General features: G+C 41.8%; 1 protein-coding gene across 3 annotated transcripts in view; it reads left to right on the plus strand.

Moving 5' to 3' along the window:
• The window catches only part of IMMP1L (inner mitochondrial membrane peptidase subunit 1), a 48,338-nt gene that overhangs the window by 22,219 nt on the left and 4,154 nt on the right, over positions 1-21,965 (plus strand). For all 3 annotated transcript variants that reach the window (XM_063117334.1, XM_063117335.1, XM_063117333.1), the window contains 3 exons: positions 2,403-2,528; positions 4,657-4,745; positions 7,190-7,316. In XM_063117334.1, coding sequence (XP_062973404.1) covers positions 2,424-2,528; positions 4,657-4,745; positions 7,190-7,316 — 321 coding nt within the window. In that variant the 5' untranslated portion in view covers positions 2,403-2,423. The remainder of the gene's footprint in view (positions 1-2,402; positions 2,529-4,656; positions 4,746-7,189; positions 7,317-21,965) is intronic.

The raw sequence follows: 21,965 nt of genomic DNA on the forward strand, positions 1-21,965 counted from the left end.
AAACAACCCATGACTGACAGAAATAAAAAACTGCAAACTGGGTAGTAAGGGAGAGGTGGGTAAGGAGGAGGAGGAGGAGGAGGAGGAGGAGGAGGATTTTATTAAGTGGAATGGAATGGAGAGGCTGGTCAAGGAGGCCAAAGGAAGCGACAGATATATAAAGGCTAGAAAGTATTCTCTCTTCTGGATAGGTCAGTAACTGGTTCACACTGAGAAGCTATTTTTAAATGATTTTTTGAATACAACTTTAAAAAAATTGTATCCTGGTTTTGGAAAAATATAATATAATTATTAAGTTGATATATTGGCCAGACTATCTGTTAAGGCTTTGTAAACCTTGAAGCCGCAGACATTTGCCATAGTGCATGCTCCTCTCCCATTTCTCTCTTCTCCCTGTCTTATGCTGGTCATTAAGTCCAAACTTTGGAAATCTAGCTTAATGTAATTAACAAATCAGGAAAGTAAGCCCTCCTTTATGAAGCTTTGGATGGTCATCTGAACATGACCATTGAATGGCTGTACTATTGTCAGAATTCCTTTTAGAAATCATAGTTGTCACCATTCTGGCATTTGCTTGTCTCATTGCGTTTGATTGGTTTTCCATTTGCACATCCTAAGGATGTGGACAAGATCCTTGGTAGTGTGAGATCAACAGCTCATGTGCTTGATCTTTGCTCTTCTTGGTTAATTAAGCCATCCAAGGTTTGCTTGGTCGAGTGGGTGAGGAGAGGGATGAAATCCTCTTTAATGGGGGATGTGGTGCTATCTAGCTGGTGGCTGTAGCAAACAATTTATTGAAAAAGCCCTAGATCCCACCCTGTTGAATAATTTCTGACCAGTCTCAAATTTGCCATTTCTAGGCAATGGACACACCTGTTAGTTGTCTGCTTCTGGGATTCTTAGATGAAATGGATTATTTAGGTCCATTTTAGGCCTGGTTTTTAGACTGAAACAGCTCTGATCACTTTCATAGATGATGTACACTAGGAAATAGATAGGAAGAATACGTCCCTTTTGGTTCTGCTGGACATCTTAGTAGTGTTCAATAGTGTATCATCCTAAACCATCTGGGGATGGGTGTAGGAAGCACCATTTTGCTGTGGTTCCAGTATTTCCTTTGGGATATGCTCCACACCACATGTGTATGGTGTCCCTCAGGGATCAGTTCTGTCCCTCGTGTTTTGAACCTCTGGGAGAGGTCATCTGGGGTCACCAATATGCAGATGACATGTGGTTCTATTCCTCTTTTTCACTAACACCAAGGAAACTGTCTGGGTTCTAGACTGGTGCTTGGAGGCAATAATGGGCTGGATGAAAGTTAACAAATTGAAGCTTAATCCAGACATGACAGAAGCACTCCTGGCCAGGAGGGCAATCGGCACCCAAATAGGGATACCACCTGGTTTGAAAGGAGTGCTACTACCCTTGAAACATCTAGTCTGCAGTTCGGGGTGCTTTTGGAATCAGCCTTGCATGAGGATAACCAAGTGGTGGCAGTCATCAGGCATTGATTTGTCCAGCCTAAGCTGATGCGCCTGCTGCACCCATTCCTGAGAAAGTCAGATCTGGTTAGAATAACCCTGCCTCAGTTACATCATGATAGGATGATTGTAACAAACTTTACATGGCCCTACCTCTTTAGAAGCTGAGCTGGTCCAGAATGCAGAAGCAGGGATGTTAGTGGGCACGCCCCCCATGGGGTTATGTTACACCTATCCTGCAATATCTCTGCTGGCTGCGAATTTGCTTCTGGGCAGAATTCAAAGTATTGGTGATGTCTTTCAGAATCCAAAATGGCTTGAGTCTAGGTTATTCCAGAGATCACCTTCTCATACCAACCTGCCCACTCCCTAAGTTCAAGAGAGGCCCTTCTCTGTGCCCCATCTAGGGTAGATACAGTTGATGGTGCCAAGAGAGAGCGTCTTCCCAGTGGCAGCACTAATATTGTGGAAGACTTTGCCTCATGTTTATTTTAAATTTATATTGTAGCTTTAAATTGCTGTGAACCAATATGAGTGGTACATAAGGACCAAACATTCTGAGAGGCCCCTGCACATAATGATGCCCTTCAGTAAAGGCAAGCATGAGACAGCTTTCTCCTGTGTTTCTCCCAAACTGTGGCATGCGCTCCTTCAAGAACCGTGACTGGCCCCCAATCTTTCGGCCATTAGAAAGGATGTGACAACTCCACTCTTTCATTTAGCCTTTCAAATTATGTAGTTGTTAGAGTGTTTTACTGTTTAAATGTTCTTATTTTTATTATGTTAAGGTTGTATTGTTTTAAATAGCTATGCACCATCTTGATGGAGTTTTAGAAAATAAGGTGGCATATAAATATTAATAAAATAAATAGGACAGGATATACATTTATAAATAAATATCTGGCATATTTCTGTTCCCAGCTGCAGAACGGTGACACTGCTATGTTGAAAGACGTCATTGGAAAGACTTTTCGACTTCTTGGCTACACCATCCAGTATGGGTGCATAGCTCATTGTGCCTTTGAATACCTTGGCGGAATTGTTGTGGTGAGTTAACAGAAGGGTTTAAAATGAGAACTTAATTACAATTAATGAAAACAGCTGCAATATTAGCATGTCAGCTTCGAGTGTGTTTTTCTTCACCCTACTAAAATTTAAACCTGTTTTAATGAAGTGCCATTTGGGGGATATTTATCTAGATGGCATGACTTGAGCTTTTTAGGTGTCTTTAAACTTTGCTTATGGCTGCAGGGAGTTCATGATGATTGGTGACTTTCAGCACACACCCATCCCTTGGGAGCTATCAAGACTTTTAAACTAAGGCACATAACTAAGGAACCACTTTGGGTGGTTGCTGTCATCTTCTCTCCTTCTGCATTGTCCATTGCCAAGAAGCATATGCACAATTGGTAGAAGCTGGATTATTGGTTGGAGAAGTCAGGCCAGCAAGAATCATCTATCTATCAGTCATGTTCCCAGCTCATCACATGTGAAGGAGTTATACAAACATGCATTCGTGGCAGGGAACAATAGCACGCATAAGAGCAAGACATGTATGAGCTCCTTTGGGTTGCATCAGCTTGGCTCAGAAATAAGTCAAGCTATAGATTAGGAAATGGCTGGTTTCATTTTTGAACCAATCCCCCTCCATCCCCCTATTTGACAGTCAGGGATCACTTCCAAGCCTCCCACAATTTCTGGATGCCTTTGACAGCTTTGCACAGCCAGGTTTGCTACCTGAGGAAGGACTGCATGAAACTGTCGTTGGAGGGTTATGATTGGGTGGGGCATGGATTTTAATCTGAAACACAGAAGAATTCAAGGGTTTGCAATGGTTATATTTCTTTTGAGTCCCCAAAGCTCATATGAAGGCCTATAAAATGATGACACTTCTAATAAGAGTTGAGAAGTCTATGGAACTAAAATCTGTGGACAGTGGCATCAAACTGATAGAAATTCAGAAGACCCTTTGTGCAATATAGTCTTAGAATTCTAGCCTATTTTATTTTATTTATTTTTTAGAATTATAAACCACCCTTCATCTGCAAAGGTGTACACAAAAGTTAAAAAAACCCAAACTAATCCCACCTTGCTTTAAAGCATCCCAGCTGCCAGCAAGAGAATATAAAAATAAAACTGGGAGGAGTAGGGTGTCACAGTGGGCACCAAGGAAGGTGTCTAAAGTATGATACATAGACATCAGTGTGATTCCTTAAGAATTGGTGTGATATGGTTCCATCAAGAGGAATCAGTCAGAATTCTGGCTGCTGAATTTTGTGCACGTTGAAGCTTCTGAATGGTTTTCAAGGGCAGCCCCACATATAAGGCATTACAGTAATCCAACCTGGATGTTAACAGTGTATGAATCACCATGGCAAGGCTCTTCCTATGCAGGAAAAGCTCCAGCTGGTGAACCAGTCAAAGTTAGTAAAAGATATTCTGAGCCATCAAGATCACTTAAGTCTCTAGAAACAATGTTGGATCAATGAGCACACCCAAGCTGCACACCTGCTCTTTCAGGGGGAGTACAACCCCATGCAGCACATGTTGAAAACCAAAGTCCTAGACCTGGGAACCACCAACCCACAGTGCCTCCATCTTGTCAGAATTAAGTTTCAGTTTATTGGCCCTCATTTATCCTATTACTGAGTCCAGATATCAGTTAAGTACCTCCACAGCCTCATCTAGTTCAAATGACACAGAGAAATAGAGCTGGGTGAAAAAGCATATTGATGATACCTCACTCAAGTTCACCAGATGACCCTACCCAGTGGCTTTGTATAGATACTGAATAGTATGGGCGATAAGATGGGACCTTGTGGGACAGCACAGCTCAAATGCCATGGGCTCAGACAAAAGTTCTTTAGTACTACCTTCTGAAACCAACTCTGCAGTAAAGAGTGGAATCACCATAGCACTGTACCAACCTGCAGAGCTGATCTGGCAAGATACCATGATTGTTAGTATCTAAAGCTGTTGAGATGTCAAGCCATCAGGGTGACTAAGGCTACTTCAGTGTTAAACCCAGATTGAAATGGGTTTAGATCATCCGTATCACCCCTCCAAAATTATATTAACTGGATTGGCTTGAAGATACTATAATTTCCATATTTAAATATTATATATGACCAAATATTTTTCAAAAACTAATTGACTTCTTTATGTTCGTTTTTAGTGTTCAGGACCTTCAATGGAGCCTACAATACAAAATTCTGATATTGTGTTTTCAGAAAATCTTAGCTGCCATTTTTATAACATTCAGAAGTAAGTTGCTCTAATTTTCTATAGTTCTGTTTGTACAAATACTTGTTCTCTGATTATGGTTTTGCCTTAAGAATCATATTCCTGCTTTCATTGTTCCCTGTGTTAACATTATTTATAAACTTATCAGTTCTTTCTTTTAGATCAGGGGATAAAACATTTTGGGCTTCCTGGAAACTTTCCTGATCTGGCATCTTTTTGGAATTAATCCAAAGACCGAGATTTCAGTGTGTTCTAACTTCACAAATTTTCTATATAGCCACCATACTTTATGAGTGCTTTTTAAAAGGTTATCTTGATCTATGTTGTAATTGACAGCTAGAATTTATCTCCGGAAAGCAAATTCAGAGAGCAATTCTCTCCAGAAATGTAAATGCCATTTATTATATTACCCAAATGCTATTTTGTTAGTGGTTTATGGAGCAGTGAATGTGTGCACAGTGTTCAACACTCCTATAAAAGACCAGGTTCAACGCATTAAGCCATTTATTTACAATCAAATACTTACTGCTGATGGATAACAGTTCAAAAACAGGTTGTGGTAGTTAATAAGTCTTAGAAGTAGCCGGGGGGGGGGATAGTTTATGCTCCAGGTGCAAGCCTGGATCTACTTCTGTTTTGCTTGTGATCAGAATCTCTATGTATGCATGACACTCTCATTGCCTGCTGTCCAAGGGAAAGATTCTTTCCTTGTCCATTTATTATTATTTATTTATTTATTTATTTATTTATATAGCACCATCAATGCACATGGTGCTGTACAGAGTAAAACAGTAAATAGCAAGACCCTGCCGCATAGGCTTACATTCTAATAAAACCATGATAAAACAATAAGGAGGGGAAGAGAATGCAAACAGGCACTGGGTAGGGTAAACAGGCACTGGGTAGGGTAAAACTAACAGTATAAAGTCAGAACAAAATCAAGTTTTAAAAGCTTTAGGAAAAAGAAAAGTTTTTAGCTGAGCTTTAAAAGCTGCGGTTGAACTTGTGGTTCTCAAATGTTCTGGAAGAGCGTTCCAGGCATAACGGGCAGCAGAAGAAAATGGACGAAGCCGAGCAAGGGAAGTAGAGGCCCTTGGGCAGGCGAGAAACATGGCATCAGAGGAGCGAAGAGCACGAGCGGGGGAATAGTGTGAGATGAGAGAGGAGAGATAGGAAGGAGCTAGACAGTGAAAAGCTTTGTAGGTCAACAGGAGAAGTTTATATTGGATTCTGAAGTGAATTGGAAGCCAATGAAGAGATTTCAGAAGTGGAGTTACATGGTCAGAGTGGCGAGCCAAGAAGATGATCTTAGCAGCAGAGTGGTGAACAGAAACGAATGGACTGATGTGAGAAGAAGGAAGGCCAGTGAGAAGAAGGTTGCAGTAGTCCAACCGAGAAATAACCAATGCATGAACAAGAGTCTTGGCAGAAGAGACAGACAAAAATGGTCGAATCCTGGCAATATTATACAGGAAAAAACGACAGGATTTAGCTACTGCCTCAATATGAGGAATAAAGGAGAGCGAGGAGTCAAATATAAAGCCAAGACTACGAGCTTCCTTGACCGGAGTAAGCGTAACATCATTGACAGTAAGAGAGAATGAGAGATGAGGAGAAGGTTTAGGAGGAAAAACAAGCAATTCAGTCTTTGCCATATTAAGTTTCAAACGACGATGAAGCAACCAAGCTGAGATATCTGAAAGACATGCCGAGATACGATCGTGAACATCAGGAGAAAGATCCGGAGATGAAAGATATAATTGTGTATCATCGGCATACAGATGATATTGGAGGCCATGAGATTGAATAAGATTACCCAAGGGCAACATGTATAAGGAAAACAATAACGGACCAAGCACCGAGCCTTGCGGAACCCCTACTGAAAGGGGAAAGGAGGAAGACGAGCTGCCATTAGCCAACACGCTGAAAGAGCGACCCGCTAGATAGGAGGCAAACCAGTTATAGACAGAGCCACAAAATCCAAGGTCATGAAGGGAATCTAAGAGAAGATCATGATCAACCGTGTCAAAGGCTGCAGTTAGATCAAGGAGAATTCTTCTTTGCAGAATGGTAACCATATATTGCAATAGCTTTGCAATATCAAAAGACAGCAAAAAGTGGCCTATTTTTTTTTTAGAAAATGGGAGTGTTGGCCTAAATTACAGGGTCTTTAAGGGGAGCAAGGAGCAGACGTTTGTAACACGTGCTCCTGGACAAGAGCAGGAAAGACAATGGAACCAGTTATGGCATAAAGCAGGATTACATCCCTGCCTGCCTGTTTTCCAATGCTGCAATGCCCCCCAAGGTGGCTGCAGGATGAGAGCTGCCTAAGAGTGGCATTCTGCCATCATTTAGGCTTGGCTTTTGGTACTTTTCACCCCAAAGGTTTGCCACCACTGATTAAAGATATGTGTTTCATTGACATATTCCTAGACACTGACATTTCCGTACAACCTTTTTCTCAGAGGTGATATTGTCATTGCAAAAAACCCAAGCGACCCCAAATCAAATATCTGTAAAAGAGTAATGGGCTTGGAAGGAGATAAAGTCTGTACAAGCAGTCCTTCGGATTTTCTGAAGATCCATAGTTATGTAAGTATTACTGTTGTTTATTCTTTCACGTTATATTGAAGACTCTTGTAATGCACGTTTTTGTTTGCCTGCTTTGAAATTCCGTCAAAGAGGGCATAGTGTCAAGCAGAATAGAACACCTCAAAGGGGTAAGCTCTTTCACAGAAGCACTGTGGGCGATAATACCTGGATCCAAAATTAATTTAGTGCCAGGGATGTGCTATCATCCCCAAGACCAGAATGCTCAGGGTGATCTTGAGATGGAAGACAAAATCAAGGAGGCCTCCAAGCGAGGAAGTGTTATAATAATGGGTGACTTCAGTTACCCCCACATTGGCTGGATAAGTGCATATGCCAGTCACAATGAAGAGGGGTGGGGTTTTTTTGATGCCCTAAACAACTGTGCCCTAGAACAGTTGGTCGTGGAACCGGACAGAGAGGATTTAGTACGAGACCTAGTACGAGATGTAAACGTTGTTGAACCAGTTAGAAACAGTGACCACAGTGCTATCAGATTATATATATTTATATAATATATATAATATATATAAATAAATTGTCGGAAGTCCAACACAGTCACATTGCACTTCAAAAGAGGAAACTTCTCTAAAATGAGGGCCAGCTACCTTTACGTACTTGGAAAACAGCACAGTGACGGGGAAAAGGAGGCATTCCCAGGGCAGGGGGGGAGACCAGGGTGGTTGTGAGATGGCATATTGTATCAGCCACAGTAGCCTCCTTCCCCCACACCCTCCGAGGTGCCCATCTAACAGAAATGATGGAGTGTGGAGGTGAAGATCGTCTCTGCAGTTCTCCCGCCTTGCATTGGATACTCGGCAGCCTCCAAGCCTGGAAGCTGCTGGCAAAAGCATAGGACAGCACCCTTACTGAGTTTAATTTTTAAAGTTTTTAAATATAATGATAATTTTGTGAGCAAACCAAGTTATAGATAATATAACTTTAGGAACACAAAGGCTGCTTTATGTTCCTAAAGCAGCCTTCCCTAACCTGGTACCCTCCAGATATTTTAGATTACAGTGCCCAGCATTTCTAATGTGGCCATGCTGTCTGAGGATGATGGGAGTTGAAGTCCAAAATATCTGGAGGGCACCAGGTTGGGGAAGGCCGTCCTGAAGCAACAAAGTGACTTTGGATCTGTAAAGAGTGCTTAAAAGAAAATTCCCCACAAATGACAGGTTTTTTTCCTACCACCACCATCACCCCCGAGAAAAACATGCTCTCCCCCCGCCCCATGACTTTACCATTTCTGGAAATGTTACTTTTCTATCTATGTGTCAAAGCCCACTGCTCTGCCCCCCAAACAAACTTCTCTTAAGGCTTTCACTAGCACAACCTATCCCCATCCAATGTCCTTCAAGGTTTATAACACACATTTTAAGAAAGGGGCTCTCTTGAGGAACCAGGACATCTCCAAGTTGACTGGTTTGTCATAATCCTGTTCCATACAGGTTGACTGATTTTGTAACCTCTACCTATTCTTTGGGTTTAATGATGTGTCTCCTTGTCTCTTGCTTGGAAAATTCTACAAACTGCATCCCATTCTACAGAGAACACCGTGGACCCAGTGTGCTTTCTCTCTTCATCCCACACCACTCCTGGCTGCCTCAAAGGCCACCCTCCATCCCTAGATTTCATCACCATCAACTTTGACTTCCGCAATACAGGCTCTATTTGGCCTGGATTGGCAAGGGGTTTGAGGAAAACAAAACACTAAGCCAGCCATCAGAGACTGGCTTAGCAATTGGCATTTGGGCTAAGAGAGAAAGAGAGAGTGAGAAGTGCAATAAAAGACACTGCAAGAATTCCTAGGCAAACTTTGGTAATTCTTATTATGCTGAGGATGAGGCATTTGAATCCACTATTAGTATTGTAGTGTATATTGTTTCCGATAATCTTTTCTTTGTGTGTGTCATATCGCATGAATTTTAACTGTGGCTTTTAAACTATCCATTGACTCTTGCTGAAAACTAGAATGTTCTGCAAGGTGGGATTTTTTTGCGGGGGGTGGGAGGGCTTCTTATTTATTTATTAAATTTATATACTGCCCTATAGCCAAAGCTCTCTGGGCAGTTTATAAATGTTAGGCATAAAGGTTATTTACACAAGTTGCTGGGGAACATGGGCAGGAGAATGCTGTTGCACTTGTATCCTGCTTGTGGGTTTGCACCTGACAGCTAGTGGGCTACTGTGTAAACAGAATGCTGGACTAGATGGACCCAGCATGGCTCTTCTTCTTTGGTGGGGCATTTTGTGTGGGGGAGGCACATAGCGCCAGCCAATTCCCACCCCCACTCACTGGTGGACAGTATGTGAGGGCCAAGCTAGGGGAAGAGAATGGCACTGACCTTCCTCCTCACTCCTCTTCCATGGAGACAGTGTGTTAGCCTACATAACAGGCAGTGCTGCCTGGTGGCTCCAATGTCAGTCGGATGGTGAATCTGCTCTGGGTTTCAGTAAAGAACTCTAAAGGAGCTATCCAAGGTGCTCAATTGATAATAGGCTACTTAAAGGTAAAGTTAACAGAAAGTTTAGAATGACCACCAGCAATTAAATGACTGGCATATTGTTTTTGTTTCATAAGAAAAAAGGATGTTAATAATGCAGTGAACAAGAGGATACCAAAAGGTATAAAACAAACAAAATAGTTTATGTTATAATGAAGAAATTAAGAACTAGTGTGGAACTTGTTTTCTCAAAAATTCAGTTTAAAAACATGTTGTCATTCTTTACATGGAGTCTGTCATGTCACAAATTAAAAAGACAATTCTAAAAAAATAAATCCTTGGGAGGGGTGTGCGTGCGAAGCGCAGCTCTAGTGGGGAAGGGGGGGGGTGCTGCACCCATCTGCCAGCACTTGGTCACAAGGGTGTTTAAGAGGCCAGGGAGCTGGAATAGGAAGGTGATGAGATTCACTCAGTATTTCATCTGCCTGATCTTAATTTTGTTCTGTTGTTCTTGCATGCAACTGAATTTATTGTAACCTTCTCAGAGCTTGTGGAACCAGATGGGCCAAAGATCCCATTTTGTACATTATAGATTGGTATAAAGCTTACATTCGATTCCAGTACTTTAAAAGGATGCCTTTTTCATTTATATGGGAATAAATGTTTATATTTAAAAGGGCTTCAATATTATTATTTTAATACATGAATTTCTTTCCGTGGAATCTTTTTTCAACATTTAGACAGAATACATTTTCCTGCTCTCATAATCTACTTTATCTCGCTTGATCCCTGGACTAAATCAGAATAAAGCCATGTTTGACATGACACTCCTTTGTTGTGGAGATAATCACGTAAGGCCTTGTGACACATAGGAGTATCGCTTTTAGTCCCATATTCATTACAGGATTAAAGAGGATAAGATGTGCAGTGTTAATGTGGCAGGGTTAACACTGATGTACCCATTTCAGTATCTAAAAATCATAATGTATTCAGGTTTAACACCAATATTGTGATAATTCGTTTCCAATTAAATTTACTGACAAAATACAGTACTGTGATTCCAGTGAATTCTATTTTAAAGGACAATGTGCTCATTATTTGGCTGATTTTGATTAAACAAATTTAAGAAAGGCAAATGAAAACAGAAACTTCTTTCTGAAAATTCAGTGTACCTCTACCTAACTATTTCTTGGAAGCATGGCATTCATAATGCTAGGTCAACTAGCCTTTACTCAGTCAATTAGCCAGGAGTCGAAATGAAGGTTTCCTTCCATTCCACAGAGTCAAGCTATTGTCCCCTTTGAGTCCACTCAAAACCATTGCCCTTTGTGCTCACATTTGGGAGTCTATAACTGCTCTTGAGTCTGGGTATCCAGAATGCTATTTTGTTCATGGGACCCTCTGATGTGGAGCTGCAACGTCCACTTGGGGTTTGCTTTGAGCAGAATCCATTCCTCATGATCTTTCCTAGCACTCCCCATCTCTACTCTGGTGCCAAACCCACATTTTGAAGCTCAGAGTTCCTCTCTCCTTACTTACACCACCTCGCTGCCTTTTATGTCCAGATAGATCTCTTGCCTTGTATACCCACATTCAGCTTCACTTTGAACGTGTGCCTGGCTCCTTTCCCTGCTCCTCTGCTTTTGCATCTATGATGAATTTGAAAGCTTTCCTGATTTTAAACAAGCTAGTGTATTAGCATAAAGTCCAAACACAGGGAACTGAGGATTATTTAAACTATTGTTAATGAAAACAAAATTCAGTGTAGTGGGAAACCATGATTTCTTACTATATTTAAACTGGGTCTCAATGTATAACTCATTTTATATCTTTGATTTTTCAGAGAATATGGGGAGGAAATTACATAAAATAGTAAGAGCTGAGTAAGAAGGTGATGAGATAGGTTTTAACATCCTGTATTTATTTATTTATTTATTTATTTATTTATTTATTTATTTTATTACATTTATATACCGCCCCACAGCCGAAGCTCTCTGGGCGGTTCACAACAATTAAAAATAGTAAACATTAAAAGTATACAAAAATTTAAAAAAACATAAAAACAGTATAAAAACAACAGTATCCATTTAAAAACACCAACAATTCTGGGGTCCATTAAAAACAAACTTAACGTTGTTAAATGCTGTTAAAATGCTGTTAAATGCCTGGGAGAAGAGAAAAGTCTTGACCTGGCGCCGAAAAGATAACAACGTTGGCGCCAGGCGAGCCTCATCGGGGAGATCATTCCACAGTCGGGGGGCAACCACTGAGAAGGCCCTCTCCCTTGTTGCCATCCTCCGAGCTTCCCTCGGAGTAGGCACTCGGAGGAGAACCTTAGATGTTGAGCACAGTGTACGGGTAGGTTCATGTCGGGAGAGGCGTTCCATCAGGTATTGTGGTCGCAAGCCATGTAGTGCTTTATAGGTTAAGACCAGCACCTTGAATTGGGCTCGGAAACATATAGGCAGCCAATTCAAGCGGGCCAGAATCGGTGTTATATGCTCAAATCTCCCTGTTCCAGCTATCAATCTGGCCGCCGCATTTTGCACAAGCTGCAGTTTCCGGACCATCTTCAAAGGCTGCCTCATGTAGAGGGCATTGCAGTAATCTAATTTGGAAGTTACCAAAGTATGGACAACTGAAGCTAGGTTATCCCTGTCCAGATAGGGGCATAGCTGGGCCACCAACCGAAGTTGGTAGAAAGCACTCCGTGCCACCGAGGCCACCTGAGCCTCAAGTGACAAAGATGGTTCTAGGAGAACCCCCAAGCTACGAACCTGCTCCTTCAGGGGGAGTGCAACCCCATCCAGAATCGGTTGAACGCCCCCCATCCGATCAGAGGAACCACCCACCAGCAGTATCTCAGTTTTGTCTGGATTGAGTTTCAGTTTATTAGCCCTCATCCAGTCCATTGTCGCAGCCAAGCACCGGTTCAGCACATCCACAGCCACACCTGATGAGGATGAAAAGGAGCACTGATGACAGCGCACTCCATTACTCCGGATGACTGCACCCAACGGTTTAATGTACATGTTAAACAGCATGGGGGACAAGACCGACCCCTGCGGAACCCCATACTGGAGAGTCCATGGGGCCGAGCAATGTCCCCCAAGCACCACCTTCTGGAGCCGTCCTGCTAAGTAGGAGCGGAACCACTGCAATGCAGTGCCCCCCACTCCCAACTCAGCCAGACGTTCCAGAAGGATACCATGGTCGATGGTATCGAAAGCCGCTGAGAGATCAAGGAGAATCAACAGAGTCACACTCCCCCTGTCTTTCTCCTGACATAGGTCATCATATAGGGCGACCAAGGCTGTTTCCGTGCCAAAGCCAGGCCTGAAACCCGACTGAAATGGATCCAGATAATCAGTCTCATCCAAGAGTGTCTGGAGCTGTCCCGCCACCACCCGCTCAAGGACCTTGCCCAGGAATAGAACATTTGCTACCGGCCTGTAGTTACTAAGATTTTCCGGGTCCAAGGAAGTTTTCTTCAGGAGTGGTCTCACTACCGCCTCTTTCAGACGGTCTGGGACCACTCCCTCTCGTAGAGAGGCATTAATCACCTCCTTGGCCCAGCCGGCTGTTCCATCCCTGCTAGCTTTTATTAGCCAAGAAGGGCAAGGATCCAGTACAGAGGTGGTCGCGTGGACCTGTCCAAGCACCTTGTCCACATCCTCGAGCTGTACCAACTGAAACTCATCCAAGATTACAGGACAAGACTGTACTCTGGACACCTCACTAGATTCACCTGCTATAACACTGGAGTCTAAGTCCTGGCGGATGCAAAAGATTTTATTCTGGAAGTGCCTAGCAAATTCATTACAGCGGGCCTCAGATGATTCTACCATGTCCTTGGGACCAGCATTTCATCTGCCTGATCTTAGTTTTGGTTTTTATTGTAGCTTTGTCAGAGCTTGTGGAATTGGATGAGCCAAAAATCCTGTTAGTACATTATACATTGGTATAAAGCTATCATACACTTTGCCTTACTGAACATTATGTAGGACAGATGTGCAGTTCTGCTAATTTTTGCTAAGGCTATGCCTCAGTGCTAATATGTACTTCTGGACTTTCTCTGTATTCTGAACCAATGAATGTTTGGGAAATGATGGGTTAGGTAGGGGGAATGGGTTAGCTGGGAGTATTTGAGAGTTCAGAATCTAGGAAGTCTACCTTTTTGTTAGCTTTGTTTCTCTTTGTTATTGTTTAAAAAGCAATAAAATGACAAAGCAGTGAGCTTAATGGATCTCTATTCTCTTATCCGTATCCTGGCACAGGATCCAGATGCAGATACAGGCTGAACAAAGATAAGACTTGTCATGTGTACACAATACAGGAAATAAGAACCTGGCAACCAGCAAATAGCAGCGCTCAGCTGACACATCTTTTGGTGAATGCAGTCTGTGCCCCTCCCCCCCCATTCACCACAAAGCATGGAGACTGTGTCCAGTTTGGACAACCCACCTTGGCTCATCATGGGTAATATAATCCATGACAAGCTGTGGTGCCTACAGGCACCACATTGCATATGCAACCCCCACTCGAGGGTTGTCAAGTCGGGCAAACCTGGCAAGTGTGGTTATGCGAGGGTCAAACAACCCTCGCATAACCCTTGGTTATCCTACTCCGAATAATATATTTGTTTGTTTGTTTATCACTGTAGCAGTACTATAGTTTGGACTAATCTTTATTGATTTTCATACTTGTGCCTGTCTAATGGAGACTTACTCCTGAGTTTAGGTTCCTGCGTCTTTCCACTTCTTGACATCCTTGCAACAGAAATATAATTGTTCAGTTTCAGTTACAGAAGTTAAACAAGTGTGTTTTTAATTATATCTTTTTAGTTATCTGTAGGATCAAATGCTAGAGAGATGTTTGTTTATTGGTAGATATATATATATTATTTTATGGATTTATTTGCTGTTTACCATATTTAAAAATATATATTGAAACTCTAAATATCTCTATGTTATAGCATAACATAGAACAATTATTGGCATGATTTAATCTAATATTTTTAATAGCATTTTGAATCAAAATGTGGCCATAAGTTGTTCACATTAGTAGAGCACATTTTAAAAATGTCTTTGGAGCAAAATTGGGAACACTTTTATCATGTCATTAGGTGCCTCGATCACAACTAAGGTTTAGAATGATATATGAACTCATGAATATTGTGCTGTTGTATCTGCATGTGATTTAATAATGTGTACATTACATTCTGATTACCATATGTTCAGCTGGTGCAGTTACTATTTACAAACTGAAAAGGCAAGCAGGAAAATGATAATAAACCAGTTTATATATCATAAGGCACTGATATGCTAATCCCTTGTGTCACTTGAACAGAAGAAGGGTCTAGTAATGTCACTTAATACAGATAGGGCCTGTAAATACGGAACCTGCTTTTTGCAAGTCATCGTGATAAAAAGCTAAGATACAGCTCTATTTCTCAGCAACAGCCTACTGAAATCAATTACCACACACTGCTAATGCCCTGACTACAGCTGATGTGGAGAAAAATGTTTGCTTTGTGCTAAAGTGAAGTTCATTGAGGAGATGGCATGCCCCCTTCATCCTGTGGCTATCTGTAAAGCTAACACAGCCTGAAGATTTAGCATCTTGTGTCTGCAAATCTGAGAAGAGGTCTTATTCAGCAATTTGTTACATGCATACTTCTAGCCTTTCATACTCATCAAAAGATAGGTATCCTTTTATTTTATAGGATTTCCTCTGGAATCTGTATATATTTAGAGGTGTGTGAAGATTCAATTTTGCAAAACAGAGTTGCCGTTTTGGAGTGGAAACAACCATGGCTAGTGGTTGTTTGTATATAATGGGTCACCACGAATGTCTGAATGCCCGCCCCCCCAAAAATATTTGTTTAAAGAGACAGCCCTAAATCATTTTTTAGTATTTACTCTTTAAAATTACTTACAGTGTTAGGTGGATGCCTCAGAAACCTGCACCAGCAGGCAGAGTTTATGCCACTGAATCCCAAGTTGCTTGGGGGACAATGGTGAGAGGAGGCTCTTGCTGTTATGCTAGGGGTGGGGAAACTTCCCCCATCTGGCCTGCTGGCCTCTCCTCCCAGGCCTTGCCCTTAGCTTGGCTCTTCCACAGCCATTTTCCCTCTGCTCAACTGTTTCATCTCAGCTGAGCATCAGGAAGCAGATGACCAGCGAGGAAGAGGGGGTTGGCTGTAGGCCCCTACTGCTGATGAAAGAAAGGATTGATCTCTTCCTCCGTGAGCACCTGGCTGCATTTCCATTCTGTGTACTGAGATAGGGAATCTTCTTTCTCAGCATGGAAGCCAAGTGAGCTGCCCATGGATGAAGAGAGCAAACTGTTCCTCCATGGACAGCCTGCTGCCTTTTCAGGCAGCAGGGAAGCCCCGTTCTCAGTGCTCAGTATGAAAGCCAAGCAATTGATGGTTAGAGGAGGAACCTGTAGGCTGGCCAACAGAGACATGTAGAACAAGACAGTGGAGCCACTTCTCTATCTGCCTGATGCTCCCTGTATCCAAATTCTTGCCCACTACAGTTGGCCTGCCATTCAGTTGGCCTGCCATTGGGTTTGCCTCTACCTTGATATTCCTGTGGATCTGCCTCATTGTTCAACCCTGGCTCTAGTTCCAGTGCTTGACAACACTTGCACCATAAACTTCATTATACATGCTATTCCTCAGACGAAGAGGCTTGAAATGTGTTGGATTTGTTTTGCCATTAAAAAAAACCCAAACCCTCTCTCTCTATATATTATTTTGTCTACTAGGTTAATTTTGGGAGCTTTCCTCTTCTCCAGCCCTGCCTTTTTGAATTCTTTCCCACCATAAAATAAGTACATGCACATAAAAAGCTATGTATTCAAATAATAAATTTACTACATACTGCAGAATGTAATATAACTGGGTTGGATCCAATTATATTAAATTAGTTGCACTTATTTTCCATTTAAATCAGTGAGATTTAAGTAAAGTAACATTTGAAACCAATAAGTGCAACTAACTTACTCTGGATCCAGTCCTATGTTATTTTTTAATGTAAATACTCTGACCTATTATGGACAAATGTAAATATAACTGATGTAATGAAAGTTACATGGTGGATGTTTGTTAAGCTACATAATGACCTGTTTCACATGTCACAATAAACCACAATAGGTTAGTTAACTGTTGGGGCCACTGTGGTGCTTGCCATTTTGAATATGCAAGTCCTAGCTGCCAGTTGCTGTGGCTTGTCATGTTTTTTAAACCCAGGCACAACCTATGGTCTGGTCTAGGGTTATGTGAGGTTGTTTTTAAGCTTCACACAACCCCTGCCGCCCAGGTTTGCAAGGCACAACAATCCATGGCAACCACCAGCTGAGGCTTGCATATTCAAAATGGCGGCCATCATGTGACCCTGAGGGTTAATTAAGCCATGGTGGCTTGTCATGGCATGCAAACAAGCACTTCGTTGGCTCTGAAAGGTGGCCTAGAAGTATTTTTAAATGAAATAGTACGTACTGGGTCAGTTTAAGAGTTAAGTAAAGTATGTCTGCATCTATGCGATCTGAAACATTAAGGAAAAACTGTTGCTTTTTTAGTACTTACACTTTAGTTTATATATAGTTAATTAGGTGCAATTTAACTAATCAAATATATACATTTCATTAGTACCTAGTAAATTTGTTACTTGATATTGCAGGTTCTTTTATCATATTTCACTTTAATCAAGAAAGGTAACACCTGTGGTTTATTCACAAAAGCTTCTTTTGTCAGTTGAATACCCTCAGGCAATGAAGCAATTACATTTGTAGCTTGTACCAGTGCAGGAGGCACTTCAGCCTCACTGGGAATAGATGAGAACTCTTTGACTTCATTCTTTTGTCCAGCGGCATGACAAGTTCCTATCACAGTTCAAGAAGGAAGCCTCTGAAATGGAAGGTAACAGAGGACCAAAGAAAGATTCTTTTTAAACTCCGCACTCTGATATCCTTGGAGGAGATTGGAATACCTGCAACATTTAGATTGTTAAAATGTGTTGGCCACCCTTTGAGGAACTTAGGACATTAAATTAAAACAAAACAATAAGGTTTTATAAAACTTTATAGCAGTTGCTGTCCTGCTGAGGAAATTTTAGTAATTCCCTTTTCAGGCCCGACATGGTGGGAGAGGCCCAGCTAAGGTACTGACATTATATTTAAGTGTTGTGAAACACTGCAATATGTTGCTGCACAACATGGTTCCTCCACATACCAATATTGTTTATGTTTCTCGGAGAGGCATTGCTGCCATTGGAAGGATGGGCTCATGACATCTTTGGATGTTACCAGAGTAGCACAGGTTGCGAATGAGCAGCAGCAGCTTCTGTCCCTCTAAAGGTAATAGGTAGTATCTCATGTGACACTACCACTAACGTAAATGATGTGGCTCTAGCATAAACAAACCCCAGCATAATGCCAATAGTGCTTATAGGTGTGACAGCTTTCCCCAGAAAATCTGTCATGCCAGTAAGCACTATTGGTGTTGGGCTAGAGGTTGTTTACGCTAGAGCCACATAATTTCTGGTGGTGTCACATTGGATACTGCCAAATGTGAGACGGGGCCCACAGTACTGCCAATGGCTCTAAAGGCCGGGATGCTGGCTCTGGTCAAGTGCACCCATAACATCATTCTCAACTATCTCTGGTGAGGTCCTAGTGCCACCTACCTGGTGGTAATCCGGAGGGTGGGTGTGCCTATACACATGGGGTGTGCTGTCACATCAGCTCTCATCTGACTCAGGCATGCAAGCTGTTAAACTGTCTTCCAAACCTCCTCTCTCCTCTGCCCCAACCTTGAGTATAAAAAGTAGTGTACTTGTACAAGCCAGCCTTGCTAGAGAGCACAAAAGAGGAAGATTGGGTGTGTCTCCACAGACCAATGGATTCTGGTCTGTGCTGCAAATATAGGGTGACCCTATGAAAAGGCGGACAGGGCTCCTGTATCTTTAATAGATGCATAGAAAAGGAAATTTCAGTAGGTATCATTTGTATATATGGAGAATCTGGTGAAATTCTCTCTTAATCACAGCAGTTAAAGCTGCAGGAGCTATACTAGAGTGACCAGATTTAAAAGAGGGCAGAGCACCTGCAGCTTTAACTGTTGTAATGAAGAGGAAATTTCACCAGGTTCCCCAGATATACAAATGACACCTGTTGAAATTTCCTTTTCAATACAATTGTTAAAGATACAGGAGCCCTGTCCTGCTTTTCATATGGTCACCCTAGAATATCAAATGTTTGTGGCAGAAACTGATGTTATGTGACTTGAGTCTTCATCAACCCTTTAGAAGAAACCCAGTACATTCTTTGGAGAAAAGAGGTCTAGAAATGCTGGATGTGGATGGTGATAATAATGACTGATTATGTTACTTGGATTTCTGTGCTAAATGATAAGGAAGATGTTAATAGCTGGAGCTTCAGGTTCTGTGTAGAACGTTGCTAATTAATAACTACTTTTGTCATGAAGTGGCAAGGAGCTGATCTGCCACTTGCTGTTAGTGCAAAACGAAGCAGTGTGATTCCTGTCAAGGATGTACATTGCTTCCCTTTCTGTGCTAGTTTCCACTTGGCATGCTGTTTGGCTTTCAGGCCCTGGTGTTACATTTCAGGATGTGTGTTTTTTGGTCACCTCTACCGTAACACCCCTCCTCCTCCTCCCTCCCAATCCCCTTTCCTTTTGTGTCTTGTCTTTTAGATTGTAAGCCTGTGGGCAGGGACTGTCAAGAAATACTTTTGTAAGCCGCCGTGAGAGCCTTTTTTGGCTGAAGGGCGGCATAAAAATGCTTAAATAAATAAATAAATAAATAAACAATTTGGTTGATTCCCCTCCCCACTCTCCTGTAATCATTATTTTCTAATTTTTGTCCTCAGTGGTTATAGCCAGAGTGACATAACCACTGAAAACCTACAAGCATAGAATTTCCATAGTTTTGGGGGGGTCAGGGAGGGGTGGGGGAATGTTTGAAGGCAGTAATAATAATAATAATAATAATAATAATAATAATAATAATAATAATTTATTTGTTACCCGCCTCTCCAACACTATTTTTGCAGGCTTAAATTCTAAATTTCCATAGAATTACAGGTCAACATAATTTAGGGTGACCATATGGAAAGGAGGACAGGGCTTCTGTATCTTTAACAGTTGTGTAGAAAAGGGAATTTCAGCAGGTGACATTTGTATGCATTTCACCAGGGAATTTCACCAGGTGCTGCATGCATACAAATGTCACCTGCTGAAATTCCCTTTTCTATACAACTGTTAAAAGATACAGGAGCCCTGTCCTCCTTTCCATATGGTCTCCCTACATAATTTCTTGTTGTATAAAACTTTTTACAGTATTAAAAAGTGCTTCAAGATTTGTTTTTTAAAAATAAAACCACTTAGCACGCTAAATCAATTTAGTTATGATTTTGCCAACTGTCTAAGCTGATAGCACAATACTATAGACGTCTACTCAGAAGTAATCCCCTTTGAATTCTGTGGAACTTACTCTCAAGTAGGTATATTATTCCAGTCTTAGACTTTAGAATTATGTTGTTAGCTTAGGTTGTGATGAAATGGAAGAGGCACCTTTTAACCCACTCAAGAGTCTTTGAAAGTGTTTCCTAAGGCAATTTTAACAGAAGAGTTCTCAGTATGAATTTGTAAATGCCACTGTGTAATGTATGTTTTAGTTTGCAAATTGTGATATTGAGCTGGCAAAAACATTATTTAAAAGATTATGTTGATGGGATGGTGAGAAAGTTCCTGTGTACAGGTAATTCCTGTCTTATTGCAGCCGTCACATTTAGCTTTAATATTGCTAATCCAGATGTAGCTCTGCTCTAGTTATGTGTTTCAGCTGGGAAGGATTTAGCACACTCCGTCTCAGATTGCAATTACCATGTAGGAGCTGAGAATAACGGGGGTAGGGTTCATCAAAGAATCAGAAAGTAGGAAAGGAGACCACTTCCAAATGAGGCACTTGATTGTCCCAGTACCAAAGGCAATTAAGGTGACTACAGTCCTTTCAAATGTCAGTGCTTTTTGCTTTCCCTTTTTGCTATTTTATTTAACTCTTGCAGGGACCATAAGCCGAACCAGTAAGGAAATGTTTGCTCTTTATCTAATAATGAGGCAAGGCTGTGAACTCTCAATTGATTTTTAAATGATGGCAATGAGTTGTAATGTAATATTGAAAGTATAGTTCTGGCAGCAACTATGAGAAACGTACGCCCCATGCACATATTTTAGGGACAGTGGGGCCATGCCGCTGGGCCCCACCCCCAACATTTCATGGTTTCCCTGCTCCCAACATCCATTTGTTCAGCATGAACATCTGAAGTGGGGAAGCCTATATGCTTAGATCTCCATGTGAGCTAGAATCCTGCGTGACTGCCAGCCTACATGTAGGCCTCCCTGCTGCAGACATCCATGCTCAATGGGTGGACAGCAGGGGAGGGTCCAGAAGCATGGCCCCTTTGCCCCTTCAACATGAGCAGCCTACTGCATGCAATCAGCACAAGAAGGAGACTATGAATGAAATGGGGATCCATATATTCTAAAGCCCAAATTTAAGGCCAAACTAAATGGCCTTAAATCCATGATTGAGATTTATTTATTTATTGTTTTACAACTAGCAGCTGTGTTTCCCCACCCCCCACCCCATCTAGATCGGGACTATAGCATGGGCAAAGGGTTTTAATTCCTCCTCCTGAACCATTTCCCCTCTGAAAATCACTTCTCTGAAGCTGCTAGGTGTCCCAGTTCAAAAAACATACAGCAACATAGGCTGTACCCATCCATGTTTTCCCAATCAGGCTTAGAGGGTGGTGGGCGGGCAATTTCCAGAGGCAGTATATTGCAGTGGAAAGGATTAACTCAACCACCACCTCACCCCACAGCCCTAATCTAGATTGACTCCCCCCCCCCCCAACACACACACAGAGCTTGTATTGTAAAAGAAAAGCACATGGGGGATTCCAGTTATGGCACACCTGAATGTCTAGTTGGGCTCTTAGAACAAAGTAAATGGAGTGCTATGTGGGAGATTAGACATTATCATAGTTCTCCTCAAATAACTTCACTCACTAATTAAAAAACACACAAAGAAGTTTGCTAGGCCTCTGCTGTGGCGTTCCCCCACCCTATTACCCCCACATTACTGCAGTTCCTTGTCTAAACAAAGAACCGCTT

This window comes from Elgaria multicarinata, chromosome 2, assembly GCF_023053635.1.
Source record: "Elgaria multicarinata webbii isolate HBS135686 ecotype San Diego chromosome 2, rElgMul1.1.pri, whole genome shotgun sequence".
NCBI lineage: Eukaryota > Metazoa > Chordata > Lepidosauria > Squamata > Anguidae > Elgaria > Elgaria multicarinata.